The sequence below is a fragment of the Tetranychus urticae genome, chromosome 2 (genome assembly GCF_039701765.1).
Source record: "Tetranychus urticae isolate SD_2017Ah chromosome 2, NJAU_TeUrti_SD_1.0, whole genome shotgun sequence".
Classification (NCBI taxonomy): Eukaryota; Metazoa; Arthropoda; class Arachnida; order Trombidiformes; family Tetranychidae; genus Tetranychus; species Tetranychus urticae.
In genome coordinates, this window is record NC_142959.1 from 29,136,316 (window position 1) to 29,158,999 (window position 22,684).

General features: G+C 31.5%; 1 protein-coding gene across 3 annotated transcripts; it reads left to right on the forward strand.

Moving 5' to 3' along the window:
* The first annotated feature begins 2,711 nt into the window (after positions 1 to 2,711).
* Positions 2,712 to 22,627, forward strand: LOC107368148 (uncharacterized). Of its 3 annotated transcripts, none has more exons than XM_015935928.3 (5): positions 2,712 to 3,539; positions 9,975 to 10,102; positions 16,188 to 17,091; positions 17,555 to 19,507; positions 22,278 to 22,627. In XM_015935928.3, the coding sequence occupies exons 1-5, from the start codon at positions 3,127 to 3,129 to the stop codon at positions 22,327 to 22,329; spliced, it is 3,450 nt and encodes a 1,149-aa protein (XP_015791414.2). In that variant the 5' UTR covers positions 2,712 to 3,126; the 3' UTR covers positions 22,330 to 22,627. The 3 variants fall into 3 exon arrangements, with proteins under 3 accessions (XP_015791414.2, XP_015791415.2, XP_025017858.2); XM_015935929.3 differs by lacking the exon at positions 9,975 to 10,102 and adding an exon at positions 10,428 to 10,531 and having other exon boundaries at positions 3,002 to 3,539; XM_025162090.2 differs by lacking the exon at positions 9,975 to 10,102 and having other exon boundaries at positions 3,030 to 3,539.
* The last annotated feature ends 57 nt before the right edge of the window (positions 22,628 to 22,684 follow it).

A 22,684-nucleotide genomic window follows, 5' to 3' on the forward strand; every position in this document is an offset into this window, starting at 1 on the left:
ACTTGATAGTAAACGGTTTATTTGATTTCTAGTTGATCCAGTTTAGTGTTAATCTCTCATTGACCCAAAGTTATGATTGAATAAATTGCTATTAAAATGGTGATTAAAATGCAAAAATTAGTTAATTTATTGAATTGATTTACTTTTTAATTATCATCAATTCGCACAAAACAAACTTTCCTCAAAGTCAATTGATTTCTTCAAATAAAGACAAAAACTTGATCATTCCAATTGAACTTTCGCATTCATTGTTTTCCCATTTAAATCAGTTAATAATGAAAGATTGAAAATTGAATTTGCTTCACTTCCAATCAATCTTTATTTACTTTTCAACTTCAATTAGAATTAAATGTTTAAATCGAGATAATTCATGATGAACAGCTCAACCAAATGGTCAGCATAACTAATCGGTTACACTCGCAACTGTCCATTGATGGTTTCATTAAACAACAAATGAATAGTCAAACGAACAATGAAATTGTTGAAAGCAATAATTTAAAATGAAAAGGTTACATGAAATTTACAGGCAATCAACATGAGAAGCCAACATAATGATCATCACACATAACTGTAAAAGTGTCTCTTCTGTGTTCACCTGATCTCTTGGTTTTGACCATTAACCATATTATGATTCATTTATTACAATTGACTGGCTTTTAAGGTCATCATTGCCAGGTTTGGGTCACTGTTTCATCTTATTTTTTGTCATTCAACTTGCAATTGTAAAAACCAATTATGTTCATTAAAAAAATTGTTTTCTTTTATTCATTGTTTTCTTTCCAAAATTGCTGTCCAAATGACAAACAAAACTTGCTTTTCCCATTGACAGTTAATGATGATAATCATGTTGATGATTAGAATGATGATGAAAATGATTTCAACTGTCAACAGCTATGACAATTGGCAATGTTTCTGAAAATTGGAAATCTCGAGTTTCCATCCTACGTTATTGATTGTTCAATCGTAAATTGAAATGTAATTTGCAGCTTTACTTTTTGTCAATGAAAACGGAAAACTTTTTTATTCCTTTTCTTTTCGGCTCGTTTCTTCATCCAAAATTGAATCAACAAGATTACTTGGAATGGATTTGAATGTTGTTAGGAGCAAACTTTCATTATTATCATTTATTGTTGCTGTTGTTGTGATAATACTTTACTCTGGCAAGTTGCTTGAAAGTGAAAGGTTTGTTGCACAATTTGCAAGCAAATAAGCTGTAAAGTTGTATGCAAATTTGTCAATGAAAAGGTAAACTGAAAATGGAAGAATCGACCCATGAAAATGTGTAATTGATTTGCAAGTTTTCAGAAACTTTTCCTTCTTTTCATTGGATCTATTGGTTTGGAAAAGCGCAAAATATTGAAACTCACAGAAAATGTATATTCAATTTCAATTTCAATTTCATTTCTTTCCAATTCTATATTTACTTTTATCACTCATCATTTTGCCTGATATTGAAAGGTGCAATTGAACAGAAATTAAAAAAAGGAAAATTTGTTTTCTTTCAATTTGTATCTCAAGTTATTTTCAGGTGAAAATGTTTACATTGAACAGTTTCTTATGAATGGCTCTCGAAATGACGCACTTTAACTCTCAATTTCTGTGTAACTTATGGCTAATCTTTAGATTTGTACCGATTTGTACATCTGTATCTCAAGCCGTTTCCGAGATTTTCATGTTCCATGTTAAGATGTCCAATTAAAGCCTATTTTTGCTGAGGAATTATTTCTTTGGATTCAATTCTTTGATAGGAAATACTTGATTTCATTAAAAGAACAGCTTCTGGCGGTAGATTTGTTTTGCCCTTTGGTTGATGCCGATCACGGTAATTAGCCTGAGCGAAGCTAAGTTAAACTAAGCTAAGCTGCCCAAAAAATCTTTCCTCTTGAGAATTGCGGCCAAACCAAAGAATTGATTCCGATGAAATTCTGTAAAAGATGCAACACATATGTATGCAGGGCAGAAAGGAGTAACCTTGAATTTCCTCAAGAGAGTTGACTGAAAAATTGAAAAAATGCCGTTTTTGTGTCTTTTAATGTAAATAATGTCACAATTTTAAACGCTTGCTCAGACTACGTTGGCTTACGTTTGACTAGTATTTAGAGCTACTGATGTATTAATAATAATTACAATATTTAAAAAACGAAAAGAGTTTTCAGACAATATTTGTGTTCATTTGATCAACATCCTTTTGTCGAGTAGACCTTCAATTTTTTCATTCAAACGCTGAATTTTAAAACACACGGGTTAAATTAAGTTATTACTTGCAAGAGAAGCATCCCAAACGCTACAAAATTTTTGAATTTTTTGGACTTGAAATATTCTAATGGGTCAGATAAAACCTTTTTCAAGTCTTTTAGATAGCAATTTAAAAGCTACAGATGATCCTGATTCTGAACTTGCTGATGCCGAGTCATGTTAGTTGCGGGTTGATGTTGATCAAAGTTGTTTTTTACAGGTTTATGTGCTTAATGCAAGTAATATGAGTCTATGATAAAATGTTTGTTAATCGATGCACAATGCATTTAATAGGCTTAACCTAAGCAAAAATTGATTTTTGACACCATGTGACTTTACGGGTGATGGACAATTTTCTGTCTAAAAGGTTTGACAAAGGTTCACATTTGACCCATTAGAATATTTCAAGTCCAAAAAAGTTCAAAATTTTGGTAGTGTTTGGGCCACTTCCCGTGTTAGATTATTAAGGTTAAATCAACAATTATTGTTTGGACTCGTTATATGTGTTGCAATAATTAAATAAAGCTAAAATATCTTCAATTCAACTCTGAATGTGAGCTCAACATGAGATTGTACAATAGTTCTTCGAGCAAAAATAGTCTCCGAGCCTATTTTCACAATAAAAAAGTACAAATTGTCATTTCCTAAGACGCAGCGATTTAGAAATTTATAGTTGTTTTTTCATTTACTAGATGGCATTGTTAGCCAACAGCGCCACCTTGAGTGAGTCTTTCCACCAAATGGAACCTAAATTTTTCTTGTTTCTTGGTCTCTCTCTTACTGCATTACACTTTGGTCTCACCAGTTAAACTTTAAAGCTGTTCAGTGTTACACTGTTTGGGATAACTTTTCTTGATGTTGATGTGCAAATGAAATGGTCAAGTTACCACAATGATTTTACCAATGGATTGGTTATGTGTTCATTTGTCCAGATTAAGGATCATCTTTATTTTATTGTGTTCAATTGTTGATCATGTTGTGCTTATTACCGTGGAAACATCTCAACACTCATCACCTTCACCAACACACTCACCATCATCATCACCATCAGTATCTTCATCATTTTTCAAATCGACTCACAATATTAGTTCAAATAGTGTTGTTAATAATAATATTGCCAGGTATAAAACTGTTTATGCTTGTGAGGATAAAATATTGGAGATCAAGTGTGATGAAGGTTACCTGATACACCTTATAAGGGCCAATTATGGACGATACAGCATCTCAATTTGTAATAGCCATGGTAATCTTGACTGGAAAGTTGATTGTACTTCACCTCATTCCTATGAAGTTATCTCTAAAAGGTAAAATTTACTTCATTTTTCATCATCCATTGAAAAGTTGACCAATCCAATTAACCGTAATAAACTTAACTCTTTTTCAACATTGACCCTAAAAAGGGAAGGTCCCTAAGTGGTACAATTTTTACCGATTTTTCGGCTTTATATTGTAGACAGTAAAAATAATTGAGCACGTATTTTGGCTTCTGAGTTAGGAACAAGAGTTATCTATTTTAAGAGTAAAGCTTGGAATTTTTTCTGTGACACTTTTTTTCAAATTTATTTGACTTTTTGAAAACATTTTTAATGTAAACTCACCTTGAGTCCACTGGAGGCCCGTCAACATCGAGAGGGACAGCTACATTTGTGAAAGAAATACCAAATTTAAGAAGAAGGGCCAAGTGTCAAGCTGATAGGAAGAAAAAAATATTAGTTTAAATGTAGTTTCAATCAAATAATATTTTCTGTTAATTTTAATTTTCAAAATTTTTGTCAACAAAAGGTGACTCAACAGTTTTGTCTGAAAAATTGCAACAAATTACTGCAGTTAATGACAAATGGTGTTTATTTTTCAAGATTGTCTTAAATTCAAAATGCCGCGGTCAAAATTTAGCCAAGCAACCGTGTTATTTGTTGCTGATTTATTATATTTGAGCGTTTTTTAGTGAACTTAGCAGTGTACTTGAGTCATGAAAAGCACATGAAAATAGCAGAAAGCAAATTTCCAATGAAAAAGCATGATCACTTTGCGGTGTTTGCCATGCATGTGAATCTTCCTTGAAAACGCTTATTTGCCAATCAAGAGCCAAAATCAGAGTCTAATTATTTTTAATTGTCATTATAAGCCCGAAAAAATCGGAAAAATCGTTACCACTTAAGCTTTTGCCTTGTAAGAGATGACAAACACAGCAAGAAGGTAATGATGAAAAGTTTGAGTATAAACCTGAATAAAGTGAGAGAATCCATAATCATGTTCTTGTTGATCATCATTTTTGATTCATGTTTTTGTTGCCTTCTTAAGAAGCATCTTCAACTTCAAATTAACACTACCAACCATCTGGTTACCAAATTTCAAGTTGAATACCATAACAACGAAAAGAAAGCAAGGAAAAAAAAGTAACAACAAAAAATGTAATAACAATCTTCAGGGGGTTAAAAATTGAATCAAACTATTATTAATGGTAAACTCGTAAGCAGGTAAGGGAAGGAAAAAAAAGGTAAAGGCGAAGCGAAAATGAATCAAGAAGAAAAAGTTTTATCAAAAAACAAAACAAAAAAAATATCAGAAAGAAACAAAATGGAGCGAAAAAAGAAACAAAAAAAGTTTGTAATTTCATACAATACAACGTTATTTAAGTAGCAACAAGGTGAACAAGTCAAGTGCAAAAAAGTAGCAAAACCAAGCCCTAAGTAGTTAGCTTCTTCCATCGTCATCATCTGAGTAAATTTTAGCCAGGTAAAGAAGAAGAAGAAAAAGGAAAACAAGAAACTGTTGAAAAAGATTGTAAAATTATAGTCATCATAGAAAGATGAAGAAAGAAGAAGAGAAGAAGAAGAAGAAGAAGAAAGCAAAAATTTTAACCAAGCCTCTTATTCCCAAGCCTATTATATTAGATTCACCTGATGATAGAGAGCAATAGATCTTTCTTTCTTCATCTTCATCTTCTTCTTTCTTCTTCTCCTTTCTTCTTCTTCTCTCTGGTCCCTCTGGGCAATCTTTCCCCATGATATGCCACTAATTACCTCATCCAGTGGAAAGTCATTAAGGTGTGGCTTGCTCTGAATAGTGACTCTTATAGCCTGGATTTTTTGTTTCTGTTGAACCGGAACTTTAAAGGTATAATATTTTTCTTCACCATTTCAGGCTCAACATCATCAACTTATCATCCTTTCTCCATCTTCATTAGCTACTTTTATTTTTCTTTTCTCTCTCTCTTTCTCTTTGCACAATAATCAGAACATTTATAAACATAATCATCATCACCATCGCCATCTTCACCGACCATTTTCATCATCAATATCAACATGATATGCTCTTTTCATCATTTATCATTTTTTCTGTTTCATTCCTTTCTCTCTTCATTTAAAAATGATCTTTGTCAAGTTATTCTTTGCCATCTTTCATTGAACCAACTGTTAACCTAAAATTATCTTTTATTAATAATCAATGTTTCATTAAGTTTCCCCTGATTCTCATCATTTTCAACATTTTCTTCTTTTCCATTACAAGTTGTCGGAATAATCATCATTTTGTCTTTTCAGTTTTTCCTCTTTACCTTTCACACTTAATGTTTAATCATTTCTCAATATTATTGTTTCACCATTTTCTCGCATTTTTTATCTTTCTATTCATAGAATCACCATGATATTTGTCTGAATACCTTTTTCTTTTCCATTACTGGCACAAGTTTAATCCATTTTTTACCCCATGAAATGCATTATTATCATCATTTTTTTCCCTCATCTTTGCTTGTTCAGTTGATTTTGGAAAAACATGGTTAAATCATGATAATGCAAATCTTATGAATTATATTTATTGTGCATAAACCATTTGGAAAGATGAAAAAAAAGAAGAGAAGAAATGATTCCATTCTTAAAGTATATTTGTTGGTATGAATTATTATCAACAATAACAATATCATGGTAAAAGATGAAAAGAACTGATGAGAGGAAAAAAAAGGTTTACCTAAACAGATAAAAGAATACGAAGGAAAAACAAAATTGTGAATAAGCGTAAAAATATATTTACAAATGAGGAAGGAAAACATCATTTCCATTGGTTCATGATAATATCCATACAGAGTGATAATAATGAGATCAATTTTATTCTTTGCCATTTAATTAACGGAATGATTAAAAGGCAAGATTTGATGATAATTTTTGCTTGTTAACTTTGAATCCTTTTTCTTCGTCTTCTTTTCCAACATTCAAATGTTTATCTGTCAATTGAGCAAAGTTCATTTCTTTGTTTCAATCTTTTCTCTTGAAGATGTTGAACATTTTAATTAGAAAGGAAAGAAATGAGTTTCCATTTTGATCATTAATTCTGAATGTAGGAAGATGATGAGTTATCAACTCTGCGTGATTCCATTGCTGTCCAAGTGCCGGTTAATGTTGGTCCAATCAACAGCTTCTTTATTCATCGTTTGATTACTTTTGACATGATAAACAATTAGATGAAGAGAATGATGGAAATGATGAGATTTTCAGAGTTTGTTATTGTCGATCATTTCATTCTTTTTTCATATTCTTAATTAAAAAAGACTTGGAGAAAATATTGCAACTAAATAATACAAGTTATCTGATTAATCACATGAGAAGTTTTTTTTTCAATATTCATCTAAAAGATTAGAGAAATGGGCGTTTGGTGAGATGGAGAAGTCAAGAAATGAAGAGGTTGAGGATGAAGAGGAGGTTAAGATGGTGATCAGTGATGAATAAGGATTTTTGCCAATCAAATAATAGTTTAACAGTTGGAATCAAAGTTGATTGATACGGAAAAGAATGTTTAAGTTAACTTTTCTCTTCTTTTTTCAGCTTCAATTTCAATTGTTGAAACTCCATCAATTAACCTTTTAATTTATCCCTTTCAATGTTTTCATCTTTAACCTTCATTAAATGAGATCAACTTTGAACTATTTTTGCTTCATTACAGTTTTGCCTGACGAAACAATAAGATTGAAAATTGATAATGAAAATTGAACTGAAATATGATAGTTTGTTGTTGTATCAGTTGCTTTACACAAGTCAATGTATCAAAAAATTGGATTCATTGTTGACTGAAAAGAATGTTGAATTTTGCTCTTTTGTGACTGATTCTGGTTCTACTGATTATCATGAGATTGATGATGAAAATGTAACTAGTTGTTGGCTAATTAGGTGAAAAATTTGAAACCGAGAGAAGAAAAAAGTTGCTCTTCTTTTTGCCATTTTGTGAGTTGAAATTTTCATTGAGTGTTGCTTTGAATGGAAAATGAATTCTCATTCTTTACCATGTTATTAACTAATGCTTACATTGAGAGCTCAATGAATTTAATGATTATGATGATGGCGATGATGACATAATGAAGAAGGGAATGGAGAGAAGAGAGAAGGAAAAAAACTAACAAAGCTTTGGATCAGTTTGGTTTTAATAATGAAGTGAATAACAAGGTTTACTGGTTAACACAGTAGACTTTTAAAATGAAAGTTAGATAATGTTCATTCAAGTGAGAAGATGATGATGAAAAGTCGTAAGACAAAGTTAAATAAGAAAATAGGAAAGAAGAAGATGAACAAAAGTGAAATGATGATGATGATGAAGGCACAGGAAAGATGAGTACAAGCCATGATACACAATGACTGCATTAAAAGTTCATTTATATTCATCATAAGTAGCAGTCGTAAGATTGAATGATAACAGTGAGATTCACCATTGAACACGAATTGTGAAAAGAAAAGTAATTTGCAGTTTTCAAAAGTTCATCTTTTATCATCTTTTTGTTCATTGGATAATTTGCAAACTCGAAGAGGCGAGAAAAGTTATCCAAACTTATCCTTTGCAAGCACATCAATAGTGAACATTACTACATGAGAAAAGGTTAACTGTAAATCATTTGCAATGGAAGAGGAAAAAAGAGACTAAATTGAGTGAATAAAGAAAATGCATTTTGATAATTTCAAGTGATAATCGTTATAATCACTAGTCACTTTTGCGACACTTTCTGGACTAACATTGTAATTTGTAAACTGTTGCAATCAATCAATCTGGTTAATCGCTTCAAAGCTTAGTTTTGTTCAACTTTTCTTTTGCCAAAAATCTGTTGTACAATGCGACTTGAAACATTACTATTGATAAGGCGAAAGGTTGAGTCAAGTATTTATTATCATCACGCCCGAACCCGAGTCAAGACTAGATGATCAGCTTTCCTCTTAAATTATATTAAATTACAATTGAAAAGGTTGCAGGATAAAGTTTTCATTTCTCCCTGTTGTTGCCTTTTCCAGTTTGACATTTTCTTTGCTCTCTTGTTAATGTTTACTTATGAATAGACACTGAAAAGTGATATTACCATATTAACATTGAAAGGCAAACAAGAGTTTTTTGACTTTCCAGACTTTGGCGAAATAAAAAATAGCGCAACATTTTCTGTTCATCTTTATTCAATAATATCGCACAAACTGTTTCAATATCATATTTGCACTCCCAGTTGGTTGTAACAATAAACTAGTGATAAAAATAGTGCTTCTTTTGCATTAACCCAAAATTGCGTTAAGCTTGTTGATCTTTTAATATTAGGCAACATTCATTTTGAACAATTTTCTTGTTCACTTTTTTTTTAAATTGATATATTTGTCCAATAAAATGGATAACAGTTTTGTACATATTCAGATTGGAAAATGAAATGTCAGAGAAAAAGCTAAATAATTAATGGAAATGCAGGGAAAAGCGGGAAACCTTATTGTAAGCTGAGAGCGAAGTGGGATCAACGGGAAAATGCTTAATGTTGAGGTAATCAGTTGATGGATTCATTTCAAATTGATATTGTTGAGCTTCACACTGAATGACAAATATGTGCACTTGATTGCCCACGAGACTATTGCTTTCTGTTGCCCTTGAAAAATTAATATCATTTACTGTTTGATATTATCACTTGAAGAGTCTTTCCTCTAATATTGAAATATTGAGAGTTTCTCTGTTTGTCTTGTTGGCACACTTTGTTCATGTATTAAATGATGGTAATGATAAAAAATGTTGAGCTTTCAATGCTCTTGTGATTTGACTGCAAAGGATAATTATAATATCAAAAAAAGGAATGAACCAGGAAAGGATAAAAGACTGCATTAACTCTTGTTTCTTCTGGTTCATGATGATATTCATGATGATGCTTTTGTTGAGGCGAGAAAAAAACAGTGAGATTAAAGGGAGAAAAAAGTGTTTTATCTTTCATTATCATTGAGCTCTTTTCATCATCCTTGCTGCGTGTTTTCATCTCAAAACAATAACTTGCTTGCAAATGATATTGCAATATGTAAATGTAAACAAGGCAAAAGTGGTGAGCAAAACGCAAAGAAAATATCAATTGATTGTTTCAAAATGGTTTATCCGTTCATCACTCAGGGAGTCAAGCTGAGTCAATAAATGAAGTGAAAGGTTGAATGATGTGAAAAGGTGAGAAAACAATTCTCAAATTATGATTCATTTAAAATGGCTAAAGCTTTTTTCCAAACTTTCAATTTACAACCTTTTTAATAATCAATTGTTGATCAACACTTTGCCAGTTTTGCTTCAATGAAACAAATAATCATGAAATGCATTCAAGGTTACAATAACAACTTTCAACTTTTCCAATTTTTTACCCAATTTTTCGGTCCATTTTGCATGCTTTTGATTTTTTTTGCATTTTCCTTTTTTTCTCATTTTTGGTTATTTTTCTTTTTTTTGCATGATTTTTGTTACCATTTTGGATCCTTTTATAGATGCCATTCAATGCGAGAATGCAATATTACTGTATCGAGCACTATTTTTGAAGATCATTGCCCAGGAACTTATAAGTACCTCGAAGTGCAATACGATTGTTTACCAAAGGTTATCCATCAACATTTAGGTTTGTATTTTTTTTTTGTTTTCCCTTCACCTTTGTGTCAATTTTGGACACAATATTGCACGCTTTACTTTTGCTCGCCATTTCTATTATTTTCACCTTTTGTTTTGCTCGTCATCCTTCATCATTTATTTTGCGTTTATTGAACATAACCTTTGTTAAACAGTTATCTAAATTGTTCTCTTGTAATATCCAAGAGTACTTGCTAATTTCATCAAAACATCATTATTACTGATTGGAATGGTCAATGGATATTTTATTATAAATGATCTTTTCTTTCAAACTAACATTTTCTTTTCTTAACCCACTAATCCGTATGTAAATTCAGATGTGGTCAGCGAAACTCTTGTCGAGTTCCGGCTTCCAGTAAAATATTTGATGACCCTTGTTCACTAACATTTAAATATCTTGAAGTTCATTATCAATGTAAAGGTAAAACTTTATTTCTAACACTTTAACAGCAAACCATCCAGTAATGAGTTTTTGTTGCCGATTTTAATTACTTTTCAATTTCTGAAGCATTTTTATTTTGAAATTTTCCCAAAATGCGAAATAATTGATTATAAAAGCAATATTTTTTTGCAGTTGATTAGCAAACTTTGTCGTAACTCGGCTTAACTAAAAGACATTTTATTTTAATCCGTTTTGTTGTCAACAAACGTTTTAAGCTGGAAACACGAATAAGATTAAAAATCTTTAAATGTATTCCATTGAAACGGATTAAGATTTATTTGTATCAAGTTGAGATGGAAACATTTTTCATGTTAACGAGAAAGAAAAAGTTGTTAATTCATAAACTGTGAAAAGTAGAAAAGTGAACTTCTTCAGATCAAAGCCAATCTCAAAGTGAAGCAAAGATGAGTCTCGGGTTTCAGGATGAAGGTAAAAGTTGCAAAGGAATCAAGACTAAAAAGACTGCAAAGAAAAAAAAAGAAAATGAAAAGATTAAAAGATTGAATTTTGAGCTTGGAATTGAAATGATAAGAAGAGGAAACATGTTCAAGTTGATGAAGTCAATGAAGAAAACTGAGATTTTGTATAAAATGAAACTTGATATCCAATAGTTTTCATCTGTTACTTTCAATCATCATCTTTTGATATCTTTTTCTTTGCCAACCTTAAATGTTTCACTCTTCTGTTGAGTTTCTACCTTTTCCCAATCTAATTTATTTCAACAATCAATCTTTACCTGAGGACATAACAGGGTCACATGATAATGAAAATTAAATTCCATGGTGATAATGAGAGATGAGAACAAAAAAAAGAGTTGAAATATTTTCTTCTTTTTACCTCCCTGATGGTTTCTTGACAAATGTTAAAATGATATCAATCAAAGTATGACTTGGATTTTGCCTTATATTGGCATGTATACATCTTGATAATCAGTTTCATCAGGATAACCATAATGATTAGACTCATGCTGAGGGACAGTTGATGGGTTGGACTCTTTCATCAGTTTCATTAATCACATTGATCAATACCAATTTGCAATTAGAAATGTTGTCATTATTCTTGTCTATTGAAATCAAGTCAATGTTTCCACTTGTTTCACAGGTTATATACATTTTTGTCCCATTAAGAGTGTCAAATTGATCAAAAATCATTAATCTAACCCAACCTTAACTCAATAAATAGATGGTTAAAGTGTTCAATGTTTCCTTCAATTTGTGCCTCAACTTTCAGATAAAATCAACTTTTTTAAAATTTATTTTCTTCTCAAAATAGCAAAGCATAAAAGAAAACTTAAAACTTTTAAGATAATTTCCTAAGAAATATTCAATCATCTTTGATTCTTCATTCAGAAACATCAGATAAGCATTCATCAATCCATTCAATAATCTTGTTTCGACAAAATCAATAGAATCATTTAAATTGAAAGTAAAAATTTTTGATTCACTTTAGATTGAAATTTCTCGATAGTTTTCGAGTTTTGAAGTGAATTGATTCAGGAAAAGCATCTCATCAAGACCATTAAGTTTAATGTCATTTTAATTGAAAAGATGAAGATCCATTGTTTAATAATCAAACTTAAACGATCATCATTTTCACCAGAAAATACTTTAACTTGAAAAAAAATCGATACAAAAATCTTGATTTGTGTCTTTCAACGATTCCTAGCAATGTTTCCTTTCAGTATTGGGATTTCTTGAGTTTGATTTCTTGTCCAATTTTTTGATCGATTAACCCTTTTTAGTTTCATTTTGAGTTTAGTAGGTTGTACAGTTTAATTAACGTTTTTGTCTACTTTTTTGTCTTCTTTGCTCTCATTTTAAACTTTATTTGTTATCAAGTTCATTGAGTAGTTTTTTATTTGTCCTTAATTCATTTACTGTTGTACTTCTTTTGTTTGCTGTTCATTTGATATGTTGTCTGTTTTCAGTGTAACACAATAGAGTCTCTCAGCAGCACCAAAGCATAATGATCAATTGATGACTCTTCATGATATTGAATAGTCTTTTTTTTTATTCTCATCAATGTTTTTCTTTCAATAATCAACTTGAACAACCACTTGTCCAATTGTAACCTGCAAAACTAATAGTGAGAGACAAAAAATGAAAATGATTAGTCAATTGATCAACAGTAAATATTCAAATGCGATCAAGAAAATGATATTGACTGAAATGTTGCAAACCAATTATCATGATTGTTGTACATGATATAATATGCTCTTAATGTTACATTTGCCAGATTTATCAGTAAAGATTATGATTTAGTGAAATGTTGACAGAAGAAAAAAAAAGTTGAGATAAAAGGAAATCTCAATTTACAGAATGATTAATCTTCAGAGAGACAAAGTTATCATTTAATATCAAAAGCTGAGGGAAAAGAGTACAAAATGAAAGTCGACTCGAAAGATTAAGATCAGACGAGTTTTCCTTCTCAGTTTAATTGCGACTTTCAACAATTGTAATAACAATGTTAATCCAAAATGATCATTTCAATAATGATTATGTTGATCCATCGACTAGGCTTAATCCTCTGTGAAAAGTGTAACATTGAAAAGAGAAAATATTTTCCTTTTCCATTCTCTCGAATATCGAAAATGATAATAAGTTTATCTAGGCTTCGAAAGGTTCTATATGTAATCTCGATTCTCAAGTAACCAAGTTGAATGTTGTCCTTGTATTCAATTGGAAAACTAAATCATCTCAAGAGTCTGTTATTGTTGGACAAAGTGAATAAAGAGCGTGAAAAAGATGCTTATAAATGTTTTTACCATTTCTCTTTATTCCGTCAGTTTTTGCATCCATCATAACTGTTTCATCTTTTTTTTCATTTTCATTATTATTCCAATTATTTCTCATTTTTCTCTTTTCTCATCTTTCCAATAACAGTTGAACAGATTATTTCCTCAATTTGTTAGTGTTCAGTGTTTATACATTTATGTATATATATATTATCCATCATTGATAAAAGTCATTTTGACATTGATTGGAATAATAAACACGCTTTCATCTTGAAACTTTTACTACAAGTGCGATTGTCTATTTATCTGCCTTCAGATTTATTGGTAGAAGAAACTCTTTCATGGAAACATTATTAAATCAGAAGAGGATGAGAATGAGGAAAGAGATGGAAGGTGAAAAGAAATGTCTCTTTGTCTTGTTTCATTTATATGACAATTGTTCATCGTCCAAACGCTTTGGGAGTGAAAACTCCCAGGCAATTGGTTATTATTTTTATTATTTTTCTGTTGCTTCTGTCTTTTTTCATTGTTGGTGATAACATTGAGACAAGTCCTTGGGCAAACTTGAAGGAGTGATGATGAAGATGGCGACAAAAAAAGAGATGATCAAAGCTTTTATCCTCTTATTTGCTCTTCATTTGTAGTCAACATATTTGGTCTCGGCTCATCATCATGATATAGATTAAAAAGAATCGCAAGATGAAAAAGAAGAAAAAAATTTATTCTTCGTTTAATCTTTACCTTGTAAATTTTTGATGCTCAAACTGATTTGCTTTTCCATGTTGCACTTTTCTCGTTATCTTTTGCTCTCTTTTGTGAACCTTTTTTTACCTCATCTTCATGATAAAAGTAGGAATAAATAAGAGATGAGATTTACTCGTAAGGGTAGGATGAGATGAACAAAGTGAACATGAAAAATGATTGAAAACGCGGTTTCCTTTTTTTTGCATAGAAGCTCCCATTTTGGTACATCTTTTTCATCTCAAGTAAATCTTATTTAAACCTTTTTCCTCAATTAAATTAAATCAACCTCGAAATTCACCTTTCAAAGATGATTCATTATGAAAACACACACGTGAACAAAAGGGTTAGTCATGAAGAGAAGTGTTCGTAATATCGCTCAAACCTTAGATTCAATTTCGTCTTCCAATCAAACTCTTTTTTCTCTTTTCCTTTTTTTCTCATCTTACTCATGATAATGATTATTACTCATTGATTTACTATTTGCCAATAATCTTGCTCATTATGTTATAAAGTATATTTGCTTTGTTCACCTACAAACACACAAAGTAAACCCACAATTTGCACAAATTAATCCAAATAGATTCTCGATTAATCCCATTTCCTTCATTTACTTTGAATCCAATAAAAACTTGAATCCCAACAATCACTTAATAATTACCTAATTAGTTGGTTTGAAGGGTAAAAAGAGAAGGAAAAAAAGCAAATTTTCTTTATGATGATCAATCCCTGCAATAAATCAATAACTTTTATCGCAAGTTTACTATCATTTTGATTGTTCCATTTGAACAATTCGCATCATTTCAATGTAATCCTCTGAAATGTTTCAATCAAATGCACAAAATTTCGACTCAGAAGAGAGAGAAGTAATAAATAAATTGTAATCATGATAATCATAATTCTTTGCTAAATATATTTCCATTACCACAAGGTTATCTTATCCTCAACATTCCCTTCATAATTCAATTTACAGTATATCATGAATAATTATGATGCTGGTTGAGACAAAGAAAGAAAAACTTTTTATCTCTTCTTCCATCATGTATATCATGAACTTTGTAATGTAATAATGATAATAACAATTCACTGGAAATAATCAACATTTTCACCTACGAATGAAAGTAGAAGAAATCTATTGAGATGAAAATTCTGTTTATTATTTCATGAAAAAGTCTGGAAAATTTATCAGACAAGTTTATTGATTGGAAATGATGTTTTCTGTTGCAAATTAACAACATTGAGGAATCCTTTTTTGGCTTCATTTTCTTATTCAACTCAGACTTTTTTCTACATGAATAGCAAAAGGTCAACATGCGCTTTTTTGCATAATTTGTTGTTCCATTTGATATTCTTGTGCATTTTATTAGTTTTATTGCCATGAAAATTTGCATCTTTTATATTCCAATTGAAACTTGATAAACACTTTGAGAGTTGAAATGAAAAGAAAAGTTAAAGTAAATCAAATCTGCAAAGAATATGCAATTTATTTCATCGTTTTTCACCATATTTCTGGTGAACTTTTATTTTCCAATAAAACTTGGTTTCTTGAAACCATTTCAATTGTATCGCAATATTGGGTCAATATGATTTTAAAGTGTAAAACCATTTATCAATAGTAACCTTCTCATCCCATTTTCAGTGGAAATTCAGTTTTTCACTTTATTCTCACTTTGGTGGTCGATGAAAAACAATCAGACCAACTCGAAAGATGTAATTGAAGGGAAGAAATAAATAGGCAAAAAATGAGTTTTCATATTTTCTTGAAATTATATTAGTTCTCATTGTGTGCGAAAATGAGCGAAAACTGAAAAAAGTGAGAAATGAAACAAAAGCAAAAGTCTATCAACAAGCAATCAATAGACTCATTTTTTTATTTCCGTTTTTAGATTGAATTTTATATTTTTTCCGTTTCCTTGAAACATTAATGAAAGACAGAAAAGACATAAAAAAATGAACGGAAATGATGAATAAAGTAATGAAGGAATAAAATCAGAGAAAATTTTCATTGCAATTCATTTTCCTTTCCATATTATTCCAGTTTTGTCAGATTGATAAAGGTGACAATTTGATAGCTTTATTAGCTTAAAGGTGCAAAAGCAAAAGCTCAATTTAAAGGTCATTTTTTTAACAAAATCCTTTTTTATCTTTTCTCACAATTAGAATCAGTAGTTGACGGTAAACCCTGGTTATCATCAAAAGCCAAACCTGGTAGCTTCTCATCTCAAGACGATGATCATGGACATGAATTGTCGTCGACTTCTCGTCCGCCCATAATAGTGCCAATAACAAGTACTACTCGAACTAGTAGTACTTTACCTCCAGTTCAGTCTGGTGGCTCAATAAATTTACGTACATTTACATCAACCATGTTTCCACCTTCATGGAAATCAAGTGATATCTCATCAACAACCCGATCATCATCATCTACTCATTGGAATGGCGAAACAGGCAACATGAATAATCCAGTAACCATATCAACCTCAGCACCTTGGAGGCCACCAAAAGTATCAATAATCACTGGTAAAACGTTGCCCTCAACAACACCAATGCCGAGTGTTTACAAGCAAATGTCAAAGACGTTGCATCAACTCTCATCGGGAACAAGTTCAACCTCAAGTACAAGCACAACCACAACATTGGCTCCTCCATATGAGAGGTCCGATAATCTACAGGGTATTGGAATCAATGGCGATGCCAATAGTAATTTTAATTTAAATAGCAATGGCAAGAGAACGACGACTCTTCCACCTTGGTTGAAAGCTCGACTTCCATCGACTACACTTTCAACACTGGATGAACATTCAATCCATGATACACTTGATTCGGTCGACAATAACTATTCAGGTTATCCTGGATCGATTTGGAGTTTTGCATCCAATACTCATTACTCAACAAATGGTTCCTCCTTGTCATCCAAATCACCTTCACTCTTCTCAAGTTTACCTGAAAACTCGAGTCGAACCAATCGTGCCCAAACAACCAATTTGCTAGTTATTGTATCGATATCATCACTCATTGCCATTATCATTTACAGCATAACACTTGTACTGTTGATCATTTCAAGGTATTTTCAAGTTTCTCTTCAAACTTATCTTTCTTTTTTCATGAATTCTTTTTTACCTTTTCTGGTCATCAATTAGTGCCATTTGCATTTTTCAGTTTCACCATCATTTGCATTTTTCTTGTTCAACATGGAAATGCAAATTTCATTGATTATTATAATGTCAATTTAGGAAAAATTAGGTGAAAAGAAAAAAAAACTTTTCCTTTTACTCTTCAATATTCAAATCCATCAGATGAACATTCCTATGTTTATTGTAAATGAATAGCAACTCAACAATTTTTGCTGAAAAAAGGAAGGAAGAGTAAAAGAAAAAGGAATTTTGTTGATTAAAAGTGATCAACATTCACAAATCAACTTTGCAAATCAATCTCAATTGAGTTGAACAGTTTTCTTCACCTTTCAACTTTTCCAGTCTGAGAATGTATTTTCATTTTTTCCATTTTTTCTCTTTTCGTTTTTACAGGATAACAAATCACCGTCAAATTGTTTACAAAAACATCTGCTTCATATTGATATTGTCAAGTGTCATTCTGTGCATTATCAGCTTTCAGCCATGGACTGAATCATCGTCACCCTTATGCAACACTGTTGGCATTTTACTTCACTTTTTACTTCAGGCTATTTTCAATGTAATTTCAATTGATTCCATTCGAGTATATTGGTGCTCATCTTCATCTTCACCAACCTTACCCACAGCCACAACCAATTCATCATCATCATCATCCACCTCTTCAGCAACCTCATCAACATCCTTTTCCTCATCATCACCCTCAGCCACCTCATCAGCCTCTTCATCATCAACAACCGCCTTTTCATCTCACCTCGACTGTGATAAAATGGAATCACCTTTATCCACTCTCTCAACCACCGGCAACATTGTCAATCCTTTGAACAACCCGGCGACCAACAGCAACACCACCAATGCCGCTGCCAATAAGCCCACCTTTTCATCTTCCCTTAGCTTAATCTCAAAAAATTCTATAACTCTTTACCTTCTTACCTATGGTCTACCCATAGTAACCATAGGCATTAGTTTTCTTATAGAACCAACATTAATCTATCGCGGTCTGACACCGGGTTCAACTGGTTCAACAACGCACAGCTTACTAATGACTTATTGTTGGTTTACATCATCAACAACACCCTCATCCATCTTGTTTCAAACCTCACTCTGGGTCTTTTTGCCCACCTTTTTATCAATCTTTTTCACTGCCCTTCTCGTCTTGTTGACAATCTATGGTAAAATGAGTCCAAGTTCAACACCTTCAACCAACCCTTCAGGTCAGGATGCTTCAATGGGCAACACTCAGTCAACTGGGTTACCCATTTATGGAAGCAACCCGAGTCATTATCACACCAACCAAGGCAGTCTAATTGACTACAAGACTGGAATCAATGTCACCGATTCATCAGGAATTGCCATTATTCAACAATCGGGTTACACCAATAATGCTCAACAAAATCAACAGCAAAATAATCGACATCATTCACTTCGCCATTCTCACCACAATGGTCACCATAATTCTCAACATTCACATCATCACCATCACCATCATCATCATCATCGTTCACATCATCGTCAATTGGAACACAATTGGCAGCCAACACTTTATTTATTATTACTTGAATGTTGCTTTTGGTTAATGTTCAACATTTACCTGACTTCACCAGCAACCAATGTCATTGCAACCATCATTTTTAGCCTTTTAAATGTATCAAATGCTGCCGGCGTTTGTACAATTACTTTTATCCGTAATCGCCGCGCTCGTCACAATGTCCGTAAATGGCTTTTAATAAACAAATATGTTCCAAATTGTTTTAAATTTGGTTCAACGGCCAACATTGAGCCTTCCTCAATGAGTCCACTCTCAACGGTCAATGGTCTAACCAATTCAGGTTCAACAGCAACTCCAATGACTGCTTGCTTCTATTCACTCGATCCATCCCATCTCATGTCACCACCAAGTCCAATAATTAAATTAACTTCATCCCTATCAAATTGCTCATCATCTCGTCTTCACACATTAAATGTTAATAACAATATCAATCATCTTCACACACATCAACATACAACAACCTTAAACCCTCATCAATACCAACAACAGCAACAATCCCAATTTTCACGTTCAATGAATGATGGATCAAATAACGTGTTACGAGCTTCTCAAGAAACATTATCTCTTCACCATGCAAACTTGACTCTTGCCAGTGGAAGACCAACAAGTGGACTAAACAATGGTCAAGTGGGTGCACCTGGACGACAATTAGTGCCCGAAGTTAGTCCATATGCACCACCAGTTCCAATATATTTGCATGAATACGAAGACATCTCATCTAATCTAGCCACAGATAGTTACTCATTCATTGGACAACCCAGAGTTGGACCAACAAACTCGTATTACTATCATACAACAAGGTAAGCATCAAAACTTTTTTTCCCTCTTTTCGATTAGAAATGTTCATGTTTTTGATGGAACAAGAAATACACGCAATTAAGTTAAGTAATTTATAATTTGATTGAAAGTATAAAATACTCAGCCATTTATGTCAAAAAATGTGAACCTCGAACAAAATTATTTCATATTTTCTTAAAAGGTTATCAACATTTTTGTCATTCCCAGCAGTTTTGGATGTTATTATATTAAAGTGTTCAACTCATGAGTTTGATGACAATAAAAATTGGTAAACAAGAGAAGGCTAAACTTGGCTAAAGTCACAAATATTGTTGTGAATAAAAAGGCAAAAATACAAGATAATTGATTGACTAAGAAAAGTGAAAAAAGAAATGCATTTTTAGACTTTTCTTCCTTTCATTATTATATTGAAATCTGAAAATGGTTCACATATTCAGCAACATTTATTAATGAATATAAAACCATTAGAAAAATGTTAATAGTGTCAAGACATTTTCTGTTGAACACTTGAGAAACACTTGAATACTTTAAACATGTGATGAGCATTTTCACTTTAACAATGAAACTTACGATTCTGGTTAAATTAAAAGCATTAACAGTGTCTGGGAGGGAAAATTGTATTTCAATTAAGATAAGGTTTCCCAGATTATTATATCAATAGTCGAAAGATGATTAAGTTATTAATCGCTTTTATTTTTCAATGATGTTGATGGAGATGATGGATGTTGAATAGAATGTGGAAAACAACATTTTAATCATTTCTGTCTTTTGTTGAATGAAACAAAACTCGAGTGAAAGTTATCGAGTTATTAAAATGATTAACTCAGGTTCACATTTTATGCACACTTTTGTTGCCATTGAAAGGATATAAAAGGCTTTTGATAAAATTTTGTGAAAATGAAAAAAATTTATTCAACAATATTGAAGTTTATCTTGTAAGTTTGAGATGATTTTTTTCCTTCTTTTCATTCTTTCGGTTTTTGGTAAAGTCAAGGAAAGAGTGGCAAAAGGGTGATGATAAAATTGGGTGAATAACTGGATGGGAGTGGGATGCTGTATATTGGAGTAAAGATATTGGGCTGTCAAGTGAAGAACAGGAAAAAAAATAAGCAAAGATGAAGAGCAATAAGAAAGTGGAAAGAAATGAAGATGTGAAGAAGAATGAAGTTAAAATGACATTTTTTGTCATTTTAAGGTCATAAGTAGTTATTGAGTTTGAAAATTGGGAATACTTGAAATTTCAGGCAAGATGAAGATGATTATGATGATGGAAAATGAGATGATATTGTTGTTGTTCGTTATACTGTTTTATCATGTTCTGTTTCTTTCCCAAACTAAACGTTTCAAATGGTTCAACGGGTTTATTTGTATTTTTAGTTTACTTTTTTACATGTTAATAATGCAATATCCAAGTATATCTTGTCTTAGTCGAGGAAAGCTTCGAGTCAAATGAAACATGAAAAAATTATGTTTGATAAGAGAATCGCAGTTTTACATGGAATCATTTTCATGACAATTTCTTCATATGCCAAGTTGCAGAAGAATAAGAATGTCAGAATATTTTTGCATCATTTACTTTCCATGAAATCAGTTAGTGAAAGTTTATCAAAACTAAGAAAAGAGTTTGGTTTAATTTCAATGATTTTGGTTATAGTTTTACTTTTTTCAGTTTTGGACGATTTGCAATTTATAGAAATACTTTTAATTGGAAAGATTACTCAGGATTCTGATGCTTTCAAGTAGTGTTGATCCTGTCTCAAGTAAAATTATTGCCATTGTCGTTTGGTTTACCTTTGAGCACTGAATTGATTTGATTTTTGGTAAAAGTAATCTCAATGTTTCTTAAATAAAATTAACGGTCATTTATCATTGGCTAATGTTTAAAGAATGATGATTTATGATTGAAAAAACTGTTGAAATTGTGTTCTCTTGAACTGTTTCTCTTGATCTTGCATCGTCATCTTTTTGCAATTTAAAATGATCACTAGTGAGTGAGTGCAATATGTCATTCCTAAAAGATTAAGTTTGAGCAAAAAAAACTTTAAGCACTCGGATTATCAAAGCAAGGTGAATGAAAGAAGAGAAAAATTACTTTTCTTTATCAAATTGAAATTTTTTATCTCATCTCAACATTTCGTCAGGCAACTGGTAAATAACGAAAGCTATATAATGAAACTGACATGGCAAAGGATAAGCTTGAAAGCAGTAGAAATGAAGGGAACAAAATGTTAAAATAAAGATGAAAAGTTGTACAAAATTTCAAGAAAATCCAACAAAGTTTCATATTTCCATTCACAATCCAATGCAGATTCAAACCATATTTTAATAAGAAAATGTCAACATCAAGTTTTCATTTCTTTACCAATAAACTTCAAACCCAAAATGCCAAAAATTGTCTTTAAAGGCCAAAAATTATTGCTCTAGTGCCAATCAACGAATCTTGATTTCTACAAATTTCATTGAATTTGCTCTGAAAATGCTCAGATTTCTATCTTTTTACTGAACGAGTTTATCAAGAATTGTTTTCCAACTGTTCAATTCTACATTTCAAATCGCATTTAAAGTCTACTATTTTCAATCAAACTGTCATATTAATTTACGATCTGATAGAGTTTGGGTTAAATTGCGAGAATTTAAATCTTTTCAATCTTCGTGTATTTACTTTATTCAATAACAACATGAACATTTCATCCCTGACTATTCTTAACCCATTCATTATTCTTTTCATTTACCTTCAGATAAAATTAAACTAACAATTTTGTTCCATTTCAGATCGCCAATCTATTACTCAGATAGGAAGCAAGTTTCACTTGACCAATCCTAACCTTGGCCTGTTAGCCGACAAGACTGGACAACCATGAAGACGTCAAAGACGATGAAAGCCAACATTTCAATGAAGTTTATTACAAAAGATGAAAGACAATTCCATTACTGGAGTTGATATTTTTGCTATTAATTATTGATAAAAAATTTAAGCAATTGAAAAATACTTGTGAAAATTGAGTGGACAAATGCCCATGAAAAGTGTAAAATAAAAACCTAGTCGTTCATTTTTTTGATTTACTGGAAAAAAACAATTCTGATACAAAAAAAGACAAAATAAACAAATTTTTGCCCTCAAAGTTTCTGCTCAAGTTTTTAATCAAAATTAACATTCAGTGTTTGAAGGAAACAAATAG

What these genes read in the sequence shown, in the direction of transcription:
- LOC107368148 (XM_015935928.3), top strand. Translation starts at nt 3,127, where the DNA reads ATGATTTTACCAATGGATTGGTTATGTGTTCATTTGTCCAGATTAAGG. An exon ending in TATGAAGTTATCTCTAAAAG is followed by an intron (nt 3,540 to 9,974) that starts GTAAAATTTACT and finishes ATCCTTTTATAG; the next exon opens with ATGCCATTCAATGCGAGAAT. An exon ending in TATTACTATCATACAACAAG is followed by an intron (nt 19,508 to 22,277) that starts GTAAGCATCAAA and finishes GTTCCATTTCAG; the next exon opens with ATCGCCAATCTATTACTCAG.